The 21264-nt window shown below is 34.5% G+C and overlaps 6 protein-coding genes across 9 annotated transcripts; 4 read left to right on the forward strand and 2 right to left on the reverse strand.

Moving 5' to 3' along the window:
* The first annotated feature begins 10 nt into the window (after positions 1–10).
* Positions 11–1411, forward strand: LOC18023334 (dihydroneopterin aldolase 1). 2 transcript variants are annotated; one of them, XM_006407352.2, is made up of 3 exons: positions 11–132; positions 783–996; positions 1122–1411. In XM_006407352.2, exons 1-3 carry the CDS (start codon positions 84–86, stop codon positions 1315–1317), a joined length of 459 nt encoding a protein of 152 aa, XP_006407415.1. In that variant the 5' UTR covers positions 11–83; the 3' UTR covers positions 1318–1411. The 2 variants fall into 2 exon arrangements, with proteins under 2 accessions (XP_006407415.1, XP_024015529.1); XM_024159761.1 differs by having other exon boundaries at positions 22–132; positions 748–996.
* Positions 1412–1605: 194 nt separating this feature from the next.
* Positions 1606–3241, reverse strand: LOC18023335 (protein LURP-one-related 10). The gene is made up of 4 exons (XM_024159497.1): positions 3128–3241; positions 2239–2445; positions 1866–2096; positions 1606–1749 (listed from the first exon to the last, which is right to left on the reverse strand). Exons 1-4 carry the CDS (start codon positions 3239–3241, stop codon positions 1606–1608), a joined length of 696 nt encoding a protein of 231 aa, XP_024015265.1.
* Positions 3242–3671: 430 nt separating this feature from the next.
* Positions 3672–5891, forward strand: LOC18023336 (ras-related protein RABD1). The gene is made up of 8 exons (XM_006407354.2): positions 3672–3847; positions 3925–3997; positions 4092–4139; positions 4308–4355; positions 4444–4515; positions 4678–4833; positions 5183–5286; positions 5658–5891. The coding sequence occupies exons 1-8, from the start codon at positions 3834–3836 to the stop codon at positions 5755–5757; spliced, it is 615 nt and encodes a 204-aa protein (XP_006407417.1). The 5' UTR covers positions 3672–3833; the 3' UTR covers positions 5758–5891.
* Positions 5892–6768: 877 nt separating this feature from the next.
* LOC18023337 lies at positions 6769–9943 on the forward strand. Its single transcript, XM_024159659.1, has 10 exons — positions 6769–7338; positions 7427–7560; positions 7683–7791; positions 7866–7905; positions 8022–8111; positions 8217–8316; positions 8407–8531; positions 8636–8738; positions 8829–9436; positions 9519–9943. The coding sequence occupies exons 1-10, from the start codon at positions 7221–7223 to the stop codon at positions 9769–9771; spliced, it is 1680 nt and encodes a 559-aa protein (XP_024015427.1). The 5' UTR covers positions 6769–7220; the 3' UTR covers positions 9772–9943.
* A 2183-nt stretch (positions 9944–12126) lies between these two features.
* On the forward strand, positions 12127–15960 carry LOC18023338 (lysine--tRNA ligase, cytoplasmic). Of its 3 annotated transcripts, XM_006407357.2 has the most exons (17): positions 12127–12241; positions 12357–12482; positions 12586–12661; positions 12823–12882; positions 12993–13158; positions 13262–13355; positions 13446–13531; positions 13615–13718; positions 13806–13871; positions 13958–14020; positions 14159–14284; positions 14384–14763; positions 14854–15010; positions 15093–15236; positions 15319–15531; positions 15620–15677; positions 15779–15960. In XM_006407357.2, exons 2-17 carry the CDS (start codon positions 12367–12369, stop codon positions 15808–15810), a joined length of 1941 nt encoding a protein of 646 aa, XP_006407420.2. In that variant the 5' UTR covers positions 12127–12241; positions 12357–12366; the 3' UTR covers positions 15811–15960. The 3 variants fall into 3 exon arrangements, with proteins under 3 accessions (XP_006407420.2, XP_006407419.2, XP_024015391.1); XM_006407356.2 differs by lacking the exon at positions 13806–13871; XM_024159623.1 differs by lacking the exon at positions 12127–12241 and having other exon boundaries at positions 12356–12482.
* A 1095-nt stretch (positions 15961–17055) lies between these two features.
* LOC18023246 (fasciclin-like arabinogalactan protein 18) lies at positions 17056–19652 on the reverse strand. Its single transcript, XM_006407358.2, has 3 exons — positions 18165–19652; positions 17420–17559; positions 17056–17327 (listed from the first exon to the last, which is right to left on the reverse strand). The coding sequence occupies exons 1-2, from the start codon at positions 19486–19488 to the stop codon at positions 17489–17491; spliced, it is 1395 nt and encodes a 464-aa protein (XP_006407421.1). The 5' UTR covers positions 19489–19652; the 3' UTR covers positions 17056–17327; positions 17420–17488.
* Positions 19653–21264: the final 1612 nt, after the last annotated feature.

Consider the following 21264-nt stretch of genomic DNA (forward strand, 5'->3'; position numbering starts at 1 on the left):
TTTCCTTATTTAAACTGATTTACTCCGATCTCTCACCTCCACATCTCCCATCTAATCTAAAATCTATTGCCGAGAACGGAGAGATGTTCAGCTCACTTGAAACGACGGCTCCGGCGACGTTGTCACCGCGAGGTATGTCCAAATTTCCTATTGAGATATCATCTCGGTAGCAAAAAATTTGATAGATATGAATCAATCGGGTGATGAAGATCGAGAGATGTGTATGATCTGACATTTCTTTCTTCTTCAATTAATTTTAAAATTAGTTTCTCTTCGCATGATCCACTGTTCAGACAGCACCAGTGATCGTTTCTTCCTTAGTTAATCGTTAATTCGTTATTGATTGGTTGCTGGTAATTTTCTTTGTTGGCTGATATAAAATATTTGGAAGAGAAACGGAAAGAAACGGCTTACTCTATAAAATTGATGACATCAAAAGTTTAAGCGTAGTTGATGTTTAATTGCTAGGTTTATCTCAAACTTGTCGAATGGGGCACTTGACGCGGGGATCTTTTGAGTTTATTACAGCTAATGTTAATGCTTACATCCTTAAATTACCGTGTTTAAAAAATAAGTAATCATAGATAATCCTGCTGCTAAGGTTCCCGATTTCTAATCACTTCTACTTTTGCATTCTTCTACAAGTTTTTGCAAGCTTGTGTGTATAAACTGTGACAAGACTATTGCTTTTGTAAAGGTTGTGGATCCAAAACATATATGTATTTTTGCTTTTTCTTTTGTTCTTAGTTAGCCCTGAGCTTATATGCAGTTTTACTGTATAGTTCGTGGAACAGAATCATCGGAGAAAGGAATGTCAATGACCGGGGACAAACTGATACTGAAAGGATTAAAGTTTTACGGTCACCATGGAGCTATAACTGAAGAGAAGACTTTGGGGCAGATGTTTCTTCTTGACATTGATGCGTGGATGAGTCTTAAAAAGGCTGGTGAATCAGACAACTTAGAAGATACTATCAGCTATGTTGACATTTACAGGTCAATTAGCTCTTACCGATATCTATGACGACTAGGGATAGACAAAACATCATGAATCCGAACTATCAATGTCTTTTAAATCCCATGTAGTTGATTCATTGGTGTGAGAATGATATTGTTTGCAGCCTAGCTAAGGAAATTGTTGAAGGGTCACCAAGAAACCTTCTGGAGGCAGTCGCGGAACATATCGCGTCCACAACGCTTGAAACGTTTCCTCAGATAACCGCTGTTCGAGTGAAGCTATCGAAGCCAAATGTTGCACTTATTAAGAGCACTATCGATTACTTGGGAGTCGAGATTTTCAGACAGCGAAAGCACTAATTTAATGAAACTGAATAAACCTGACAACTTTTTGTCAATAATCCTTGGTCGAGACAACGAGAGTTGTATCCATGGAATTATCATTTTTCTATAATCATAATTATCTCGAAACAAAAAATCATCATATATTTATTCATATCCAAGCAAAACCTTAAAACATTTTGGTCAAAAAAAATCCTTAAAACATGTCAAGTCTTTACAGAATTCCTATTTCCTTTCATTTTTTTATTTATTATTTTGCTCTTTCATAGAGTAGATATCGAGAATTATTCATAAACAAAAGTTGGTCTAGTCTTCAGAATCTTCTCGGTTAATGTCATCGAGAATAACAATGAGAGAGACTATAAAAGCAAAATCAACATTCGGATAAACCGTAACCGAGAAATTACTCTTCCCTATTAATATGCTCTGAGCGGTATGTTTCTTGTGCATCTGAAAATTCCAAAAAACAACAACAACAAAATATTAATTAACACGATCATACTAGTTAGTTCCGGTTTAGAGTTTACATACCATTGGTCCGGACATTGAAAAAAAAAGTTGAATACCTGAGCAACAATGACGTCAGATTTTCCGGCGTAGACAACACAGGACCGATCGATCCAACTTCCTTTGACATGGAAGTCGCATTCCTTCATTTCCTTATTATGAGCCAAAAACACGTCTAGTTTTGGCTTCATCAATTGAATCATCGACGATCGTTTCAATGTGTATACCAGATCGCTTTGGTCTGTACTCTTTCCTCTAAATACTTGCCACCTATCGTGCAAGCTCACCCTCTACAATTTGTTTTTAATATCATAAAAAAATGTTAGATTATGGGTCTTAAACTATAACAATAATTACGGCGAAAGTTTAACGGATGATCAATGACGATGTTAGTTATAAACACATGCAGAAGATGATTGTGTTCTTACGTACATTTTCTCTCAACGTCAAGATTGGAGTATCAGAGGCGTCCAATAAGATCCTTTTGTCGCTAAGGCTGAACAAAGGTTCTTTGACTTTGAAAAGGAGATTTCCGTTGACGTCTGTGACAGCGAAGTTACCATCTGTTATCGTTATCACCTTTCTTACGATTCCCAATTCTATCGGGTACGGTGCGCAAAAATGAGGGCTCACGATCGCCTTTTTTTTTCTTTTCGTTAACCTCTCTTTCTCTCTCTCTCTTTTCTTCTGATTCTTCTATATAAGCTTGAGATTGTGTTCGTTTCTTCGTCATGTAAGGTTTTTTTTTATATAGATAGGATATTCCGCGTAATTAACGTGTGATGATAATGAAAAAAAGATCTACGTGTTTTCAAATTTCAATTTTGGTTAATTGTCTATCTTTGTTTTTGCCAAATTTGCCAGTGTTAATTAAAAATAAAAAGAAAGAAAAGAAATTGTTATGATCGAAAGCAGTAAATGATAAATTAGGGACTGAGATATTTTTAATGTGAAAGTAAACATAAAATATGAATGCAAATATGTGTGGATTAAAGACTAATTAATTAACATAGATTAGAGCTGTATGGCAATGTAATGATCTCTCTTTTTTTTTTCACCAAATTTTATCCTCATCATCTGATATTTTCTCTCTGGAACCTTCTTCTTGATCCACTTTATTTGTATTGCATGTCACATTTGTTTTCTGAATTTTGAACCACAAACTACAATTAAGATAAATGTTTAGTAAAATAGAATCTCACCAATCCAGACTTGGATTTAGATCTATTGGTATAATGTTTCATAATAAGCCAATCAACTTTTGTACTATATGTGTACGTGTTTTCAGCCACTTGTTCACAATGCAACTGATATGTATAACATCGGGTTGAAGTTTATACTCCACAATCACTTTCCTGACGACACCATAGGCTTGTCTCATAGTTGAATATATATGGAAGTGAGCATAGAGAACTACACCATAGGCTTGTCCCATAGTTGAATATATATGGAAGTGAGCATAGAGAAGTGCTCGGAATATGAATAGTTTGAGCATAATATCAGTCTTCTCCAGCTCTGCCAAAATGCCCATAATTATCTTGGGATAATGCTCAGCTGAAGAAGGCTATTTCATACTCCAAGACCTGGATCCGGATCGATATATAGACCTGAATCCCAAATTATCTCAAATAGTTCTGTCTCATTCCATTTTATAATTAAAGTCCGGCATATTATTTAATAAAAACCCAATTAAGAAGACAATTCTCGACCACATACTGTAGTATATGTAAGGAAATTAGTGAGAGAAGGTCAAAAGCTTCTTTATTTTCTCGTGACTAATATACTAAGTTACAACTACAAGAAAAAGAATTAAAGTAATATTTAAAAATTTAAAATAAAATTAAAATATAAAAAAAAAAAATCCATTTGAAGTCGTGGGCTTCAATGTTCATGGCACTTAATTGACACGCCTAAACCAAAGCTTTTCTTTACCCCAAAGAGAAAAGAGAGAAAGCGTTTTCTTAGAGAAAATTTTCCACACATCGTCATCGAATCAAATCGAAAGCGCACTATAGCTTTGAGAAATCATGAGCAACGAGTAGTAAGTGTTTTCTTCTTGCGCATTGTATTCCTTCCGATTTCACTTTCTGTTTATTGGGCTTTTTTTCTGTTTTTTAGCGATTATCTGTTCAAGCTTTTGTTGATCGGTGACTCGTCTGTTGGAAAATCGTGCCTGCTTCTTCGATTCGCTGTGAGTTTGACTTGTTTTGATTCTTAATTGATTCGAGTTTTTAATTGAAACGTTTCGTGTTGAACATGAAATTTTGGATTTGTTTGATTTACAGGATGATGCTTACATTGACAGTTACATCAGTACCATTGGTGTTGACTTCGTGAGTTCCCTTATCATTATGTTCTTATATGCATACATAACCTTAGATGAGCATACATTTCTCCGTCTGTATGTGTACTGAGCACATGTATTCATACTAAATGGTTTTATATGTGATTTGGTTGATTGTTCATCACAAGTTGCTTATCATTGTTGGCTCAAATGGCAGAAAATTAGGACGATTGAGCTGGACGGGAAGACGATTAAGCTGCAGATCGTGAGTTTAAATCTCCCGATGAGTGCATTTTATAACATGTTTTCGAATAATTATGTGTTGAATCATTCGCTGTTTCTGCTCTCTTTAGTGGGATACTGCTGGGCAGGAGCGTTTCAGGACCATCACTAGCAGCTACTACAGAGGAGCTCATGGAATCATCGTGAGAAATCTTTCTTAATATCTGTGTGGATTTTGTCATATTGCTCGGCTCTGTGTAATGGAAACATGTTTGTTAGTGGAAAGAAGAGTCCTGAGTTTTTTAATCTTAAATGTTCGAACCCAGTTTTTTTGCTGATGGGGCTTAATGATGATATTGCAACAGATTGTGTATGACTGTACTGAGATGGAAAGCTTCAACAACGTGAAGCAGTGGTTGAGTGAGATCGATAGATATGCTAATGAAAGTGTATGCAAGCTTCTTATCGGTAACAAAAATGATATGGTTGAAAGTAAAGTTGTTTCCACCGAAACTGGAAAGGTAAGCTCGCATCCACAATTGAACTTCCTCTCGCATTCTTTTTGCTCACAGTAATGATTGTGCTTCTTTCCTATGTGCATCTAGATGAATTGCAAACATTGTAATTTTACCTTTTCTTCCTTTGATCATAACATGGTAGCACTAATCTTTGACCTTGTGATGATACTACGACCATTGAGATTGTTATACCACAACTTAAGGCTATGAATGTATACGATCATTGACCAAAGTCCAATAGTTAGATGATCATTAAAAATTTGCTTGTTTTCAGTACCTTTTTTTTCTCATCAGACAGCCGTGGCTTTCTTATCTTACTTTGTATATATATATAAAAAAAAAACACTTTCAGGCCTTAGCAGATGAGCTTGGAATTCCCTTTCTTGAGACCAGTGCTAAGGATTCTATCAACGTCGAACAGGCATTCTTAACTATTGCTGGCGAGATCAAGAAGAAGTATGTTCACCATCTTTTATCTTTCGTCATATTTTCTGCAATATTTTTCTCTATAGTCCCTAGTGATATAGTGAAGCTGTTCTAAACTATTCTCCGTTATTCTTTGGGTTTTTTCTGCTATGATTCATGAAACGAACCACTCAAGTAAAGTTTTTAAATCTGAAATGCGTTTTTTGGAGGCTTGATGCCTAATGGAAAGAAAACTTACCGCTGTATCAATCTCTTGCAGCCTCCTCGTCAAGCTTATGTACTTGGAGTTTCTGTTATTGTATCGTATGATAGTTGTTTGATCTCATTGTATCTACATACTAGTTCGGTTTCGTTTTATTGAGTCTGATTGATCGTATTATTAACACTTGTAATTTTGGTAGAATGGGGAGTCAGCCGAATGCAAACAAGGCATCTGGAAGTGGAACTGTCCAAATGAAAGGCCAGCCAATCCAACAGAACAATGGCGGCTGCTGCGGTTAGTAGTTAAGCAAGTGTTATCAAAAACTATGTGATACTTTTCTTTTCTTTTATTTGTTTTACTATGTGTTTTGAAAACCAATGGCTGTCTAAAACGACTGTGAACTTTAATATTTCATGTCACTGTGTCCGTATAAGCTATGGTGTTAGTTGCAATATAGTACATCTTGACTTTGACTAATATAATTCGAGTTTGGAACACACGATCTTTAAATATGTGTGTATAGGTCAAATGTTTCATTTTTAGACTGATCATGTTTATCACCATAGGACATGATTTTAAAAATTCGCAGCTTAAGTCCATAGACTGAGAACAAATTTTATTAAAGTTCAATGCAAAGGAGATAAAAGGTAAGATCTCAAGAATGTGAATGAAGATGAAATCAGATACTTGAGAGATCCGAGCCCAACTCAAATTCTTCCAAACATAATTTCTAGATTACATCAACTTAAAACTCACACCCACATGGGTTTCAAAAGTCCCCAAATGCAATAAAATTACTAACACTTTTTAAGTATAATCAGTGTCTACATTTTCTTTATAGTAGTTAAGTCGATTAAAACATCTATTCATGCATCTACACACATTGAAACTAAAGTTCTATTCATGCACATTCTTTTCTGATTTATATATAGAAAATTAAAGTAATAGTTTTTGCTTCTGTTAAAGTTTTATGAAATCATTTGTTCAATCACATTAATTAGAATGCATCTTTTGTAAGAAATCATTCAAAAAAAGTAAGTCAAAATCTTTCAAATTAAAAAGTTTTTGTGGTTTAACACAACGAAATGATGAATTAGGATCAAAGTATATATCAATTTAAAATATATCTCATGACAAAGTCACTTAAAAACGGACATTAGATTATATTTTGTTGTGAAAAAAAAAAACAAAAGAAAAAACAAAAGAGATCATTCATATATTAGTCAATTGACAACGACATTTAACCGACCTCGTCCTCTAAAGTCTAACAAAAAAAACTCAATCCGTTTGGAATGGGCGTGCAACTTTAAGCATTTTGGGAATGAAACGACTCTCTCTTTTTGCTCTTTCCCATATTTTGTTTGTATTTTCCCGAGAAAATGAGAGGAAGTATCTCTAGTTGAGAACACAACTCCACGTTCTTTGCTTGCCTCGTAGGTTACGCATCAGCAGCTAGCTGGGTTTTGTCTGGCAAAACTCAATCTCCAAGCTTTCTTATAGCTTCCGTACGTTTGAGGCTTTCTCTTCTTCCCACACGAAGCATCGTGATCTGGAAGTTGTTGTTGATTTCCGATTCCCCCTTTCCTGGCTTCTTATCCAGTTTCTCTGTTTTACTTTTTGGTTGACTGAACTCGAATTTGAGTTGCAGAAATTCTGGGTTTAAAATTATCAATCTTCTGAGTTTTGATTCTCTTGGATGTCTGATTTGAGGATCAGATTTGTTTTCTAAAGGTTGTCCACGGATTCAATTTGAGATGCGAGTATGCAGAAGAAACGAGAGATTTGTGAATACAGAGAGAGACTTAACAAGACCTTGACGTCTCCTGAGCTCACTAATGAGCAAACTCTGAAAACCCTCATCAGAAAACAGCTAAATGAAGGTTTTTTTTCTTTACAATGAAATCTCTCTTAGCTGCTTTACTCTTGCCTTGCTTTAACGTTTTCTCATGTTTTTTTTTCTTTTCACAGAGTGTGATGTGGATATATTGGATCAAAGAGTAGCTGATTTATCTAGTATACTTGAGAAGCTTAGGAGTGTATCAACAAAGGATCAAGAACCTTCTAAATCAAGCAACGAGGAGGGGTCTTATGGTGATTGGAAAGTATGTTGCCTTTTGTTAAATTTGGACATCTTTTGTTATTGATGATTTATTTCTTTGTGGTTCTTTAACTTACCTAAAAACAGAATTGTCACAATGTTACAAAAGTTTTCTCTTATCCACAGGTGAAACATGATCATGAAGATTGTCGTGTTATGTACCGTGAAGGACTTGAAGGAAGTCCATTTCACACGTTGCTTGTTGAAGGTTACATGGAAGGGCCTATCCAAGACTGTAAGTTCTCTTAAGAGTTTTTAACTGCTAGAAAAAAAAGGTTTTCAATTTGATTCTAAACTGCGTTTATGCAGGTTTATGTGTATCATGGGAAACATCACTCTATGAGAAATGGTGAGTATCATTTTGGTTATGAACATCTAGAGAAATTGCAAAACAATGTGCGGTTTTTCGCTTCTCTCAGATGGAAATTAACAGTGTTTTTTGGTTTTATATTTTCTATGTCTCAGGTGGCCAAAGTCTTCATTTCCGGCATTCAGGATCTTACAAACTAAATGCTTACAGAAGTTTCGGATCAATGAACAGATATGTTTAGTGAGGTCTGTTTCAAACACTTGTTTGTGTTCTCATTTCTATGTATTACATTTTCCTGAAGCTGCTAATCTGAATCTGAAACTTTGGATTAATATTTTTCCGGAAGAAAGGACGAAAGTGCCGTGGCCAATGACAGACAGAGAAGCTATTTTGAAGTTTTTCTTATTCGAATACTTTAAAGACGGTTTAGTCATCATCCTACTAAACTCGGTAATACCAAAGTTAAGAGTTTTATCTTAATCCAGTTCTTAGTCATTTTGACATCAATCCTAAACTGTTATCTATTAGTATCATCTTTAGATCTCAGCATCAGAAGTAGAGAGCATCGACAAGAACGGTATTTCTAAAGCAGAGAATGCAGTGAGGGTTGATTTAGTAGGTGGAGTTGCAATACAGAAGGTGTCTCCAGAGAGGAGTTACTTAAGGTGCGTGTGAGTGAGTGAGTGATAAACATTTTGAATAACATTATAAAACCAGAAACTTGAAATGTCTTTGGTTTTTTTGTTTTCAAACTGTGAAACTTTTGTAGATACATATCGGAATTCGATATAAAGCTGGACTTGGTCCCTCCATCTCTAATAAATTTTATGTCGAGGCAGCTCCTCGGCAACGGTTTCAGACTTTTCAAGAAGGTCAATTTTCTGTTTATTTAGTTCACAATAAACTGAATTTTGGTTGCTAAAGTAGACAAGCTTGTGTGATGTTTACTTGAATGTGTACAGACTATTGGTTCGGTGGCGAAATCCGATGATTACAACAGAGTTTTAGCTGATCCATTATATACTCAGATACGTCAAGCTCTGTATTCTACTGATAAATCTGATGAAAATGTGCTCCATAGCCAAGAAGGAAGAGAATTCAATGAAGAAGAACCTAAGTTGGAAGCTGATGAGACTCGAAATCACGGAAATGAACCTTGCAAAAGAGATGTTGCTGAGATTGAGGAAGAAGAATGTGATGATGAAGAAGAAGATAAAAGTGTTTCTTCTTCCTCTTCTTCTTCTTTTTCGGTAGAGGATGAAAATGTCATAGGTAAGACTCAAAAGAACAATGGTAAAACACGATTCTGCATAAGTCCAGAGGTGAAGCAAGCTTTAGGGACATTAGAGAGAGTGATATCAATGGTTAGAAAATCCAGAACAGATAACAACACGTCAACCTCTTCGGAAGAAGAAGAAGAAGAAGCATCACCACCATCATCATCACCAAAACAGCTTTCAGAGAGCACTGCGATTGTTTCAAGTAGCAAAGTTTGTATTCAAGATCCTAAAACTGAAGAAGTTCTTGATGAAGCATCCTTCACTCATTATCACAACAACAACATCAATAGGTAAAAGATTAAAGATTATTCTCAAGAAAGTGATTTGCTTGCATGCGATTAAAGGGTTTAACCTTTTCCGAGTTGTTTATAGGCGAAATGGATCGAGTTCTTTTGCAAGAGAAGGCAACAAAATAGCTCCTGCATCACCTGAGATCGATCTTACTACAAACTCTGATGAAGAGGTCACAAGGATAACAATCTCACAAGCCACAACTCTTTTCAGCCAAACAACAGAGATTAGTGACGACAAACCGAGCGGTTTAAATGGCGGCAAGAGCTCGATATTGCAGAGAAAACGTAAACCGGGCTGTTTCGGATTCAGGTCATGGCTGAGAAGGACTTGAAATTGGGAGATTTGGTAATGCCAAATCTTTGAAGTTGCAAAGAGCTTATAACAATTACTTTATACAAGGAATCATCAATTGTTTTTATGTACTTTTGGTTAGTGTAAGATTTGCAACAAATGTTTCGAGTTTCAACAAATATAGTGATGTAACATTAATAGTAACTAGAATGCACGGGAATATTTTTTATTGTTTAACGAATTTTGTAATATAATTTGTGTTTTTGATTTTAGATATAATTATTTTTATAAATATATTTTTAATAAGTGAAAATATTGATTTTTGTGTTTAGATATATTTTTATAGTAATAAAATTAATTATAATTATAAAAATATAATATTAAACCGTCCGTTAATATTAATTCAAAATGAACTATTATAAAAACATAATTTTAACATTTTCGTTCATATTACCGTATAATATAAATATTTGTTAAAAGTTTGAGATGTATTAAAAGTATTATTTAGCATTATAGTTTTCTAAAATTTAATGAACGAAGGGAGTGTACAACTGGTTTTTCAAACCACATTATAGAGTGTATGCAATAATTTTTAATTTTTTATGTTTTTATTTTGTATGAAAAATATATTTTCGATATACATGTATAATTCAAAATTAGTGATTTTAGTTACCAAAATATTTTTAATCCGATTTTTATATATATTTTTAGTTCTATAAATTTTTAAAAATATATTTTTAATATTTAAATTATACATTTGAATTTTACCTATTATTTTATTATTAATTTGTAAATAAATCATAATCGTAAATATATTATATAAGCAACATAAATATCATATCATTTACATCATTATAAATATTTTATATTTCAAATATGATTATTATTTTTCATATGTGAATTATTTTTTTTTCAAAAATTCTAGATATTTTTGATAAAAATGTTTAATAGTATAAAAATTATTTAAATTAGAATCTTTAAGTCAAATCTAAATTAATATCTGATTTATTATTTTTAATCAAATCAAATCTAAATTACCTATATTTAAGGAACTCTAAAAATATTTAAATTAATAACTAATTTTCGAAATTAAATATAAATTATTTTTAAAATTATTTTTAAATACTTAAAAAAAATAGGGGTGTTTGGAAGCAAGTACTAAATGTGCTTCTGTTTTAATATAATAGACTAGATTCTAACCCCGTGCATCTGCACAAGAATATTTTTTATTGTTTAACGAATTTTGTAATATAATTTGTGTTTTTGAGTTTAGATATAATTATTTTTATAAATATATTTTTTAATAATGATTTTTGTGTTTAGAAAAATTTTATAGTATTAAAATTTATTATGATTATAAAAATATAATTTTAACCCGTCCGCTAATATTAATTCAAAATGAACTATTATAAAAACTTAATTCTAACTTTTCTGTTTATATTATCGTAGAATATAAATATTTGTTAAAAGTTTGAGATGTATTAACAATATTATTTAGCATTATAGTTTTCTAAAATTTAATCAACGAAGGGAGTTTACAACTGGTTTTTCAAACCACATTATAGTGTATGCAATAATTTTTAAGTTTTTATGTTTTTATTTTGTATGAAAAATATATTTTCGATATACATGTATAATTCAAAATTAGTGATTTTAGTTACCAAAATATTTTTAACCCGGTTTTATATATATTTTTAGTTCTATAAATTTTAAAAAATATATTTTTAATATTTAAATTATATATTTGAATTTTACCTATTATTTTATTAATAATTTGTAAATAAATCATAATCGTAAATATATTATATAAGCAACATAAATATCATCTCATTTACATCATTATAAATATTTTATATTTCAAATATGAACCATTATTTATATGTGAATTATTTTTTTTCAAAAATTCTAGATATTTTTGATAAAAATGTTTAATAGTATAGAAATTATTTAAATTAGAATCTTTAAATCAAATCTAAATTAATATCTGATTTATTATTTTTAATCAAATCAAATAAAATCTAAATTACCTATATTTAAGGAACTCTAAAAATATTTAAATTAATAACTAATTTTCGAAATTAAATATAAATAATTATTAAAATTATTTTTAAACACTTAAAAAAAATTAAGAGTGTTTGGAAGCAAGTACTAAATGTGCTTTTGATTTAATATAATAGATGATTTTAAAAAGTCAATATAATACAAAAGTGATGAAAGTACGTAAGAAAATGAATGTGTTATGGAAGAATTGTTACTAGACTTTCAATTTTAAAACATCGAATTTTAAATCGTTAAATCTGAACGAACCGGCTCGGTTCGTGCATAAACCGATAGAATCCGATAAAAAACTTATGAGTAAATGAGTCTAATGACTAATGGGCTGGACCCGCGTAAAAAAAAAGAAAAAAAGAGAGAGAGGAATAAACCCTAAAGAAGGCTCATTTCTAGTTTCCTCCTCATCTTCCTCTTCTTCGCCGTCTTCTTCTTCTTCTTCTTCTTCTTCTTCACCGGTAGGTTATTTTTCTCGCCAATTTGGATATATCTGATTTATTCGCAGTCGAAACTCTTACTTCATAAAAACTCGGTTTTCACTCAAGCGTTTTCTCTTCTGAATATTTGAACCAGGAAGCTGATTATGGAAGCTTCGGCTGATAAAACTACGCAAGCGATTTCTGAATTATCCATGGATTCCTCTAACTCTTCGATTGCTGAGCCTGGTGCTAGTGATGGAGCTGGACCTCGGAGTAAAAAGTACGTTTTCCTTTTACTCTCGAATTTTGTGAATCTTCGTATGGAATTTGATAGACATCGAATCTGATTGTGGGCGGATGGCATTTTCGTGAAAATGCTGCAGTGCTCTGAAGAAGGAACTGAAGATGAAGCAGAGAGAGGAAGAGAGGAAACTCAAGGAAGAGGAAAAGGCCAAACAAGTGAGCCATTCTCTTTTCGCTTTTCTTCTGATTCGTAACTTTTACGTTATATTCTAGGGAAATGATCATAGATTGAGAACTGGTTGGGTACTTGCATATGATTTGATCCGGAAGAGAAATTCGAAAAACAAAACTCTGAGGTTTTTATTTGATTGATGTAGGCTCCTAAGGCCCAGAGCCAGAAGTCAGTGGCTGCAGATGATGAGGATATGGATCCGACGGTATATAATCTGTTCTATAATTTCTCATTATCTTATATGTAATGTTGTTATAAGTGTGTGTATTAATCAAGTGCTCTTTTTTGTTTTTTTGCTTGTGTGATCTTTTGCAGCAATACTTTGAGAACAGACTGAAATATCTTGCGGCCGAGAAGGCTAAGGGAGAGAATCCATATCCTCACAAGTTTTCTGTGTCAATGTCCATTCCTGAATATATTGAGAAGTATGGTAGCTTAAACAATGGGGATCATGTTGAAGACGCTGAAGTTTCTCTAGCTGGTAAGTTAAACCGCTAAATGCCATTGTGTAAGTTTTAATAAGCCACTTGCCCTTACGCTGAAACGGACGTTAATCCTTTTTTATTTAATTTTAACTTTGCTAGGCCGGATAATGAACAAGCGATCTTCTTCGTCCAAGCTCTTCTTCTATGATCTACACGGTGATGAATACAAGGTCCAAGTTATGGCTGATGCAAGGTGAATGCTTTGTTTACCAGATTCTCTTCTTTGTCAACTTAATGCTCTTGAATAGAATTACTTAGTGTATATTGCATTTTCTTGTCTCAGTAAGTCAGGATTGGATGAAGCTGAGTTTTCAAAGCTCCATGCGCATGTTAAGCGTGGTGATATTGTTGGTGTCACTGGGTTTCCAGGTTTGTGCTGCCACTATGATTTTCTATTATTCATCCTTTTAGCCCATCATTCATTTTCACTGTTCACATTACTCTAATTTCAGGAAAAACTAAGAGGGGAGAGTTGAGTATCTTCCCCCGATCGTTTATTGTTCTGTCCCATTGCCTACACATGATGCCAAGAAAGGCTGAGAATGCTGATTCAAATGTAAAGCAACTTCACTGCGGTTGTTATAATACTTTAGAGTCACCTTGTTTTACACTAACCTGTTTCACTTTTTTTTTTAATACGCAGAAACCTGAAAACCGGGTTCCAGGTAAACCGAGAAATCCACGAAAGGCTGAGAATGCTGATTCAAATGTAAAGCAACTTCACTGCGGTTGTTATAATACCTTAGAGTCACCTTGTTTTACACTAACCTGTTTCACTTTTTTTTTATTACGCAGAAACCTGAAAACTGGGTTCCAGGTGAACTGAGGAATCCTGACGTATATGTTCTGAAAGATCAGGTAACATCAATTTTTCAAAGGGCTATAAAGAATTGTTGTAGCCTCTTACACTACTGAATGTCATGTAAAGATTTTTTTTGCTGGATAACTTCCTGTCGGTGTTTTAGATTCTAGTTTTTATTTTATTTTTTCTGTCAGGAAACTCGATATCGCCAGCGTCATCTTGATCTAATGTTGAACATGGAGGTTCCCAAGATATTCAAAACCCGATCTAAAATCACTAAATACGTCCGCCAATTCCTTGACAACAAGAACTTTTTGGAGGTTTCTATGTTTCTCATTTTCTCACAAAATTTCCTTCTTATTATTCTGCAACTGGCTCAAGTTTTCTGTTCTCTCGTTTGGTCCTTAAATTTTCTTTAGGTTGAGACACCTATGATGAACATGATTGCTGGTGGAGCAGCGGCCCGACCGTTTGTCACATATCACAATGATCTTAATATGAAGCTGTTCATGCGTATCGCACCGGAACTCTATCTTAAGCAACTTATTGTTGGTGGCATGAACCGTGTTTATGAGATTGGAAAGCAATTCAGAAACGAGGGTATTGACCTGACCCACAATCCGGAGTTCACCACATGCGAGTTCTATATGGCTTACGCAGACTACAATGACCTGATGACAATGACTGAGGATATGTTGAGTGGCATGGTCAAGGAATTAACAGGTGGTTACAAAATCAAGTATCATGCTAATGGGTATAATAAGGAGCCAATCGAAATCGACTTCACTCCTCCATTCAGGTTTGAGGCAATATCTTCATTGATTAAACAACAACCTTCAGGGTAAAGCTTATATGTGGTAACAATCTGCTTTAACTTTTGTTTTTGTAGGAGGATTGAGATGATAGGAGAGTTGGAGAAGGTGGCTAACCTCAATATACCGAAAGACTTGGCTAGCGAAGAAGCAAACAAGTATCTGATTGATGCTTGTGCGAGGTTTGATGTGAAATGCCCTCCTCCTCAGACAACAGCCCGTCTGTTAGATAAAGTAAAATCTTCCGTCTCCCTCCTTTGACTGTGTAGGACATATAGTATAAAGTATTAAATGTGAGAGTTGTCGCTTATTGCAGCTTGTTGGAGAATTTCTGGAAGTGACATGTGTAAACCCAACTTTCATCATCAACCATCCGGAGATCATGAGTCCCTTGGCAAAATGGCATAGATCGAACAGTGCTTTGACTGAGAGATTCGAGCTGTTCATCAACAAACATGAAGTAAGTAAAAGCTGATGGTGAATATGATGATTTCATCAATAGTTGTATTTTGAGTAACACATATTTATAAACTGGATCGCAGCTCTGCAACGCCTACACCGAGTTGAACGATCCTGTGGTTCAGCGGCAGCGTTTTGCTGATCAGCTCAGGGATCGACAATCTGGAGACGATGAAGCGATGGCTTTAGATGAGACTTTCTGTAATGCTTTGGAATATGGATTGCCTCCTACAGGTGGTTGGGGATTGGGGATAGACAGACTTACTATGCTCCTTACTGACTCACAGAACATCAAGGTCACACTCTCTTACCTCAAATAGTTTATTTCTGTGTTTTGATTTAATCTTTCTGGCTAGACTCATGATTTGAAATTGTGGTCTGCAGGAGGTTATTCTCTTCCCGGCGATGAGGCCACAGGACGAGCCAGCAGCCGCCGCTAAAGGTACGATCTAACTGTTAATTTAGTCATTTATTCTACGTTAGTTTTATACTTTTTGGTCGCATTTTTAGCTGTTTTTTGTTTGTTTTGTTTTGTTTTGGCAGCTCCTTTGCAAGCAGGGAACGAAGGAAACTAGAGCACAGTTTTCATCTCTTTTGTCATACTAAAGCTTTTAAAGTTTGGTAGTCAAGTTTGCTCTCAATTTACTTTTAAATTGCAATGTACGAACAACCATATTTTTTACAAACAAAGCAACCAGTTATTGTCTAAAACCTTTTTAAAAACTTTTTGGAAATCGTGATTGTTTTTGATCATGATTTCGCTCTAATATTGAAGAGTCGTAAGTATTTTTTTTTAACAGTTAATAATATCCATGTATTTGTCGACCAATAAAAGACCAGTCTAAAAAAACAAATAAAGAACGGAAACTAAGAGTACGAATAGAGTCAAGGAGCATGTCATTTCAAGTGTTGTTGTGGGCTCTCTTATCTTTTGTCACCATTATTCAGCATTATCATTATGAACTGCGGTGCCAACAAAATTTCTTGTCCGCTCCATTATGTATAATCATGTTCAAGTGCGCATTGGTTTTTCTTTTTGTTAACAAAATATTATTTAGAAAAGTTGTGCAAAAAGACATTTATTTCGACCACTTGAAATATAAATAAAAAAAAAATCAAAATCTGCTAATTATAAGTTCATAACACACTCAAATTTTCCTTCCAATAATTAAAATCTGATGGAAAAATATACGTGACCGTCAACATTCCACTTATTCTGTGATTTTACATTAACCATATTTTGCTTGTTCTGCAACATTACTTAATCAACATACAGACTTTAGGCCCTCTGATTTTAAAACAAGTTATTGTCTAAGTGGTTGAAATGGTATCCTGTTTTTAATAACCCATGTTTAGAGTTTCAGCTACTGTATATACTAACTAAGATCGAAGGGTGACAAAAAAAAGTCATCGATTGAAAAAACAAAGTATATATTTTGATGAATGATGATCACATAGAAAAAGTCAGATAGCTTTAAGCTTTGTGTTGTAATTGGGTCTCGAATCATAATAATATCTCACAAGACAGCCATAAGCCAACTCATCTCCTCTCTCCTACACATGTTTCTTTATCCCTGCTCTACCAAATACCTTTCGTGTTCTATTTGCTTAACAATCAAATAAAAAGTCGTACCTTTCACTATTATGCCATGTAATGATATACTATTATGTACCCAACCTATATCTAATGATATAATGATGATGATAATGATACCATTCAAATGGGAATAACCTACCAAACAATCCACAAATAAAAGAAAAGATGAGATCCTTGCTAGTGAAGAAAAAGTGTTTAACAAAAAAGAGTGAAGAAAAAGTGGTGGGTTCTCAAGTCTTTTCTTTTCTTTTCCACTATGATTCATTTTTCATACACCAAATCAATTTAAAAAATTGAGTTTATATATCTAATTACAATTTTTATAACCCAAAAATCAAACCCCCTCCCAAAAAATAATATAACTTTTTATAATATAAAGAAAACTCAACAAACCCTCCTTTCATATTCCATTGAGGAATAATTTAAACATTGATGTTTCTCTCTAGTTTTTTTGTTCTTTCTCTTCTTTCCAATCTTCATTCTTCTATAAAGAACCTGTAAAAGTGCGACAGCTAAGAATACTCTTGATATATAATCGATAATTTATACCGATCAATGACCAAGAAATTATTACCGCGAATCCTTACCTTTTGTATGTGTTTACAGATACACTTGAGAGATTTGTCTTTAATAATCTCTTCGGGTTTGTGAATTCATTAGCATTTGCTTATATATGAGTCCTTGCCAATAGCTCCAAGCATTCTACATGCTACTTCCAGCAACTTCCCTGTTGATTAATTAAATAAGAAATTTTAATTATTAGGTCATGATCACAATCAATTAATTCCAATCACAATCTCCTGTCACCTAATTAAAATATTTCTGGAATTAGACTTTAGAAAAAGCTAAAACCCCAATAATTTAACAAATATTAGTTTGCAAACGTGAGAAGATGCTTTAGGTAATGTGAAGAAGCTTCTAATGATTCTTTCTTCTGTTTGACATTTTCCAATATCCTCACCATTCCTTTACTTTTAGTACATGACTTAATACTTTGAGCCTTAATTATGTACTAAAATTTAGAAATTCGTGTGAAATTCGATCACAAGAGCTACTTCTTATATCCTCAAGAACGACCATAGTCATGTTCCGTTTCATTCTCATTAGAAATTCGGGACGAAAATTGAGCTTGAACATGACACGATTTCGAGCCTAATTAGTCACAATGCTAATGTTGTAAAAAAACTCGATCAATCTACATTAGATCAATTCACCAATAACTAATTATTTCCATCACTATGACTATGCGAAATCGATTCACCAAAACAGGAATCTATAAACCATAAACACACACAACACATTCAATCAAATAAAAAGATCAATAAAACATACCTCTTCTTGGCTGAACAACTTTCTTAACCGAACTAGTCGGTTTTTTAACCGTCTCTTCCTCTTCTTCCGGGAACAAAACACCATCAATCCCCTGAACCGAAATCCGACCATCCGTATAAATATCCGGATCAAACAAGTACGCAGATCGGTCACCGGAACCAAACTTAACCGAACCATCAGCTTCCTTAGCCGCAACCTTGTGAGGAAAACGCAGCGTTTCATACTTCACCTTCCCAAATCTCCTAACCGAATTATACATACTCTCCTCCGTCTGATACTCCGGTATAATGTGGTAATACACGATTTGCTCCGGAGCTCCGGGCTCACTAAGCTGATCCGTCGTCAATTTCGCCATAGCTTCGTCGTTCGGAGCTAACACAGTGAGGACGTAACCTTCCGACACTAATCGACCCATCTCCGTCGCGAGTGACGTCAGATTCACGAGAATATCCGCCATCTCGTTGTATCCACCGTAATGTAACAATGTGTGGATGAAATCTTTGACCTGAGCCTCGCCGTTGAAGTGGTGTCGTGGACCTCCTGGTCCCGGAGCTGGTGCCGGAGCTAGCGACGGACCTGGAGCCATGGCGGATTGGATCGGGAGAACCGGTGGAGATCCGGCGGGTACTGCGACGGAAGCGGCGGCGGATTTCTTGAGACGGTTTGTTCTCGGGTCAATTTCCGGAGCTCCTTCGGGTAATACGGCGGAGATTGATCGGAGGCTTCTCCTTCGATTGAAATCTTCTTGGACGGAGCGGGGGATTAAGAGTCGTTCGATTCCGTGGATCAATCCGTCGGGTCGGGTTAAATCATCGGGTCGGGTAATAACGGCGGAATTCACAAGTCTGATTCCGTTTCCTTTGGTTTTGCTCAAATGCAGCACTTGGTCGTGCCCAAGCGTGGCGTGTTTGACCCGACCTGAGTTCTCTTCGGGCCATTGGTTTGACCCGACCCGATTGGGGATAATGTGGGACAAGAGTAGCGTCTGGAGAGATTTGAGGTTACCTGGTTGGAGCAAGAACCGTTTGAAATCCGGGTCAAGGTCCCGCTCTAGAGCTTCGTTGCGAGGGGCAAAAATGGTAATATTGTGACGACCGACGGCGTCTTCGAGCGTTTGGAGGAGGAGAGCTTTCTCGACGAGCTCGGCGAGCTCAGTGTAACGAGAGTCGAGGAGAGCGACAAGGACAGAGTTTGAGTTTATTTGACCCGACCCGTTTAAGCTGTGGTGACCCGGTTCGAGATTCTGTGGCAAAGCGGATGCAGTGAGGAGGAAGGAGAAGAAGAAGAAAGTTACGGCGGAGCAACCATAGATGCAGCGATCCATGGTGCTGTAGAAGACTGAGATAATCTCACGAAGAAGGAATTATAAAGAGAATGTTCTTTTGTTTTTTTAATGTGTGGAGAATTTACTTCTTCTTCTCTGATTTCTTGAAGCGTCGGCGATCGGAAAGTGGAAGTGAGAGACAGACAAGGAGAAGAAAGAGAGATATGTGATGTGAGTTTGGCTGGTCTCTGGTCTGTGTTGTGTATCAAAACAGGTTTGGGTTTTCGGACAGGCTGGTGGTAGGGACCACACGGTGTCTGATTTTTTTAACTATTTTAGCTGACTTTAGCTTTCTTTATGTTTCAACTCGGCTCAGCTCGGCTTCCATTATTCGCTTTTCCGGCTTAATTTTTTGTATAATCATTGAATAATACACACCCCCTTTCTTTTTGTCTTTTATGTTTTAATCAAACTATATTTAATAAACAAAAATAATAAAATTTCAGAACAAACAAGAACTATATTGAATTTTGTATGAATTTTATATCAGAACAAACAAGTTCTGCTTATACTAAATCCTTCAGAGATATTCTATATTAAAACATTAAAAGAATTTGATACTCAAATTTAATATATTTGCAACTGTATTTCGGAATCATAGTAAAAATGAGTAAATTTGAATAAAGAGTTATGAAGAAAGCTATTGAAAAATTATTCTAACAACTGAAATAATAAAAGGTAAAGTATATATTAAGAATCATAGTAAAATAGAGTAATTATGCCTTGAATTTAACATTGAGGGAACTATTTATATGTTGTAACTGTTTTTATTGATTATTAAAATAGTAAAGAGTATAATATGGTAGAGAGTGAAAGTGATAGTCTTTGAACTTTTCCTTAAGTCCTAAATTATTAATATAATATGGACTAGGACAACGGGTGCTTTCAAGATGATAATAGAGTAAAAGGAGAGTTACTTAGTCATCTTCTATAGTTAATGATGTGGGTAATACTTAAATTGAAAGTGATTAAGAAATGCAACCAAACTTAAAAGAAAAAAATAAAAGGCATGTGAAGCTAGTAAGAAGAAGCCGAACAAGAGGGAAGAACACGTGGCTTGAATTGAAGCTGTCGGTGTATGACCTAAAACAACCATCATTTACCTTTATTTATTACACCTTTTTTGGGTTGCTACGCTAAGTTCGTGAATCGTGTAATGTCCCACCTCAATTCCACTTACCTGTTTATATCACGCGCTTCAACTTGGCGCGTCTTCTCGCGTTCAATTAAATATACAGCCCAACGACGGCGTTTTTACGCTTATGGTTACAGCTTTGTAAATTGTTGTCATCAATCCTAAACGATATTCATTGTTCCCGCCTGATTTTAAAAGACAGCCTATAAGGCCCAATTGAGTTAAAACCCATCATATTAAAGTTTTGTTTATCTTATTGGTTGGTTCTCGAGTATTATATCAACGGGCCTAACTCGTTACTCTCTATTTTCCGGGATCAAAATTCCCATACCTGATAGGCTGATACACATAAGGTCCAGCTCTCGAACGATTTGATAACACTATCAAAACTTTTTTTGATCAGATAGATTCATGTTAGATTACGAAAAAAGAAACACAATTCTTTTTTTTTAACACTAAAAGAAATACAATTCAATATATATATTTAATAATTTTGTTTTCTTGAATAGTCTTATATAATTTTGTATACATCAAATAGTCGCCATACTCCTCTTCTTCTCTTAAATATTCACGATTTCATCTTTTCTTTCATCAAATAGATGATCTGCTTGTGAACATGTATTTGTTCCATTACACTTACG

Source organism: Eutrema salsugineum, unplaced genomic scaffold (assembly GCF_000478725.1).
Source record: "Eutrema salsugineum unplaced genomic scaffold, Eutsalg1_0 scaffold_13, whole genome shotgun sequence".
Classification (NCBI taxonomy): domain Eukaryota; kingdom Viridiplantae; phylum Streptophyta; class Magnoliopsida; order Brassicales; family Brassicaceae; genus Eutrema; species Eutrema salsugineum.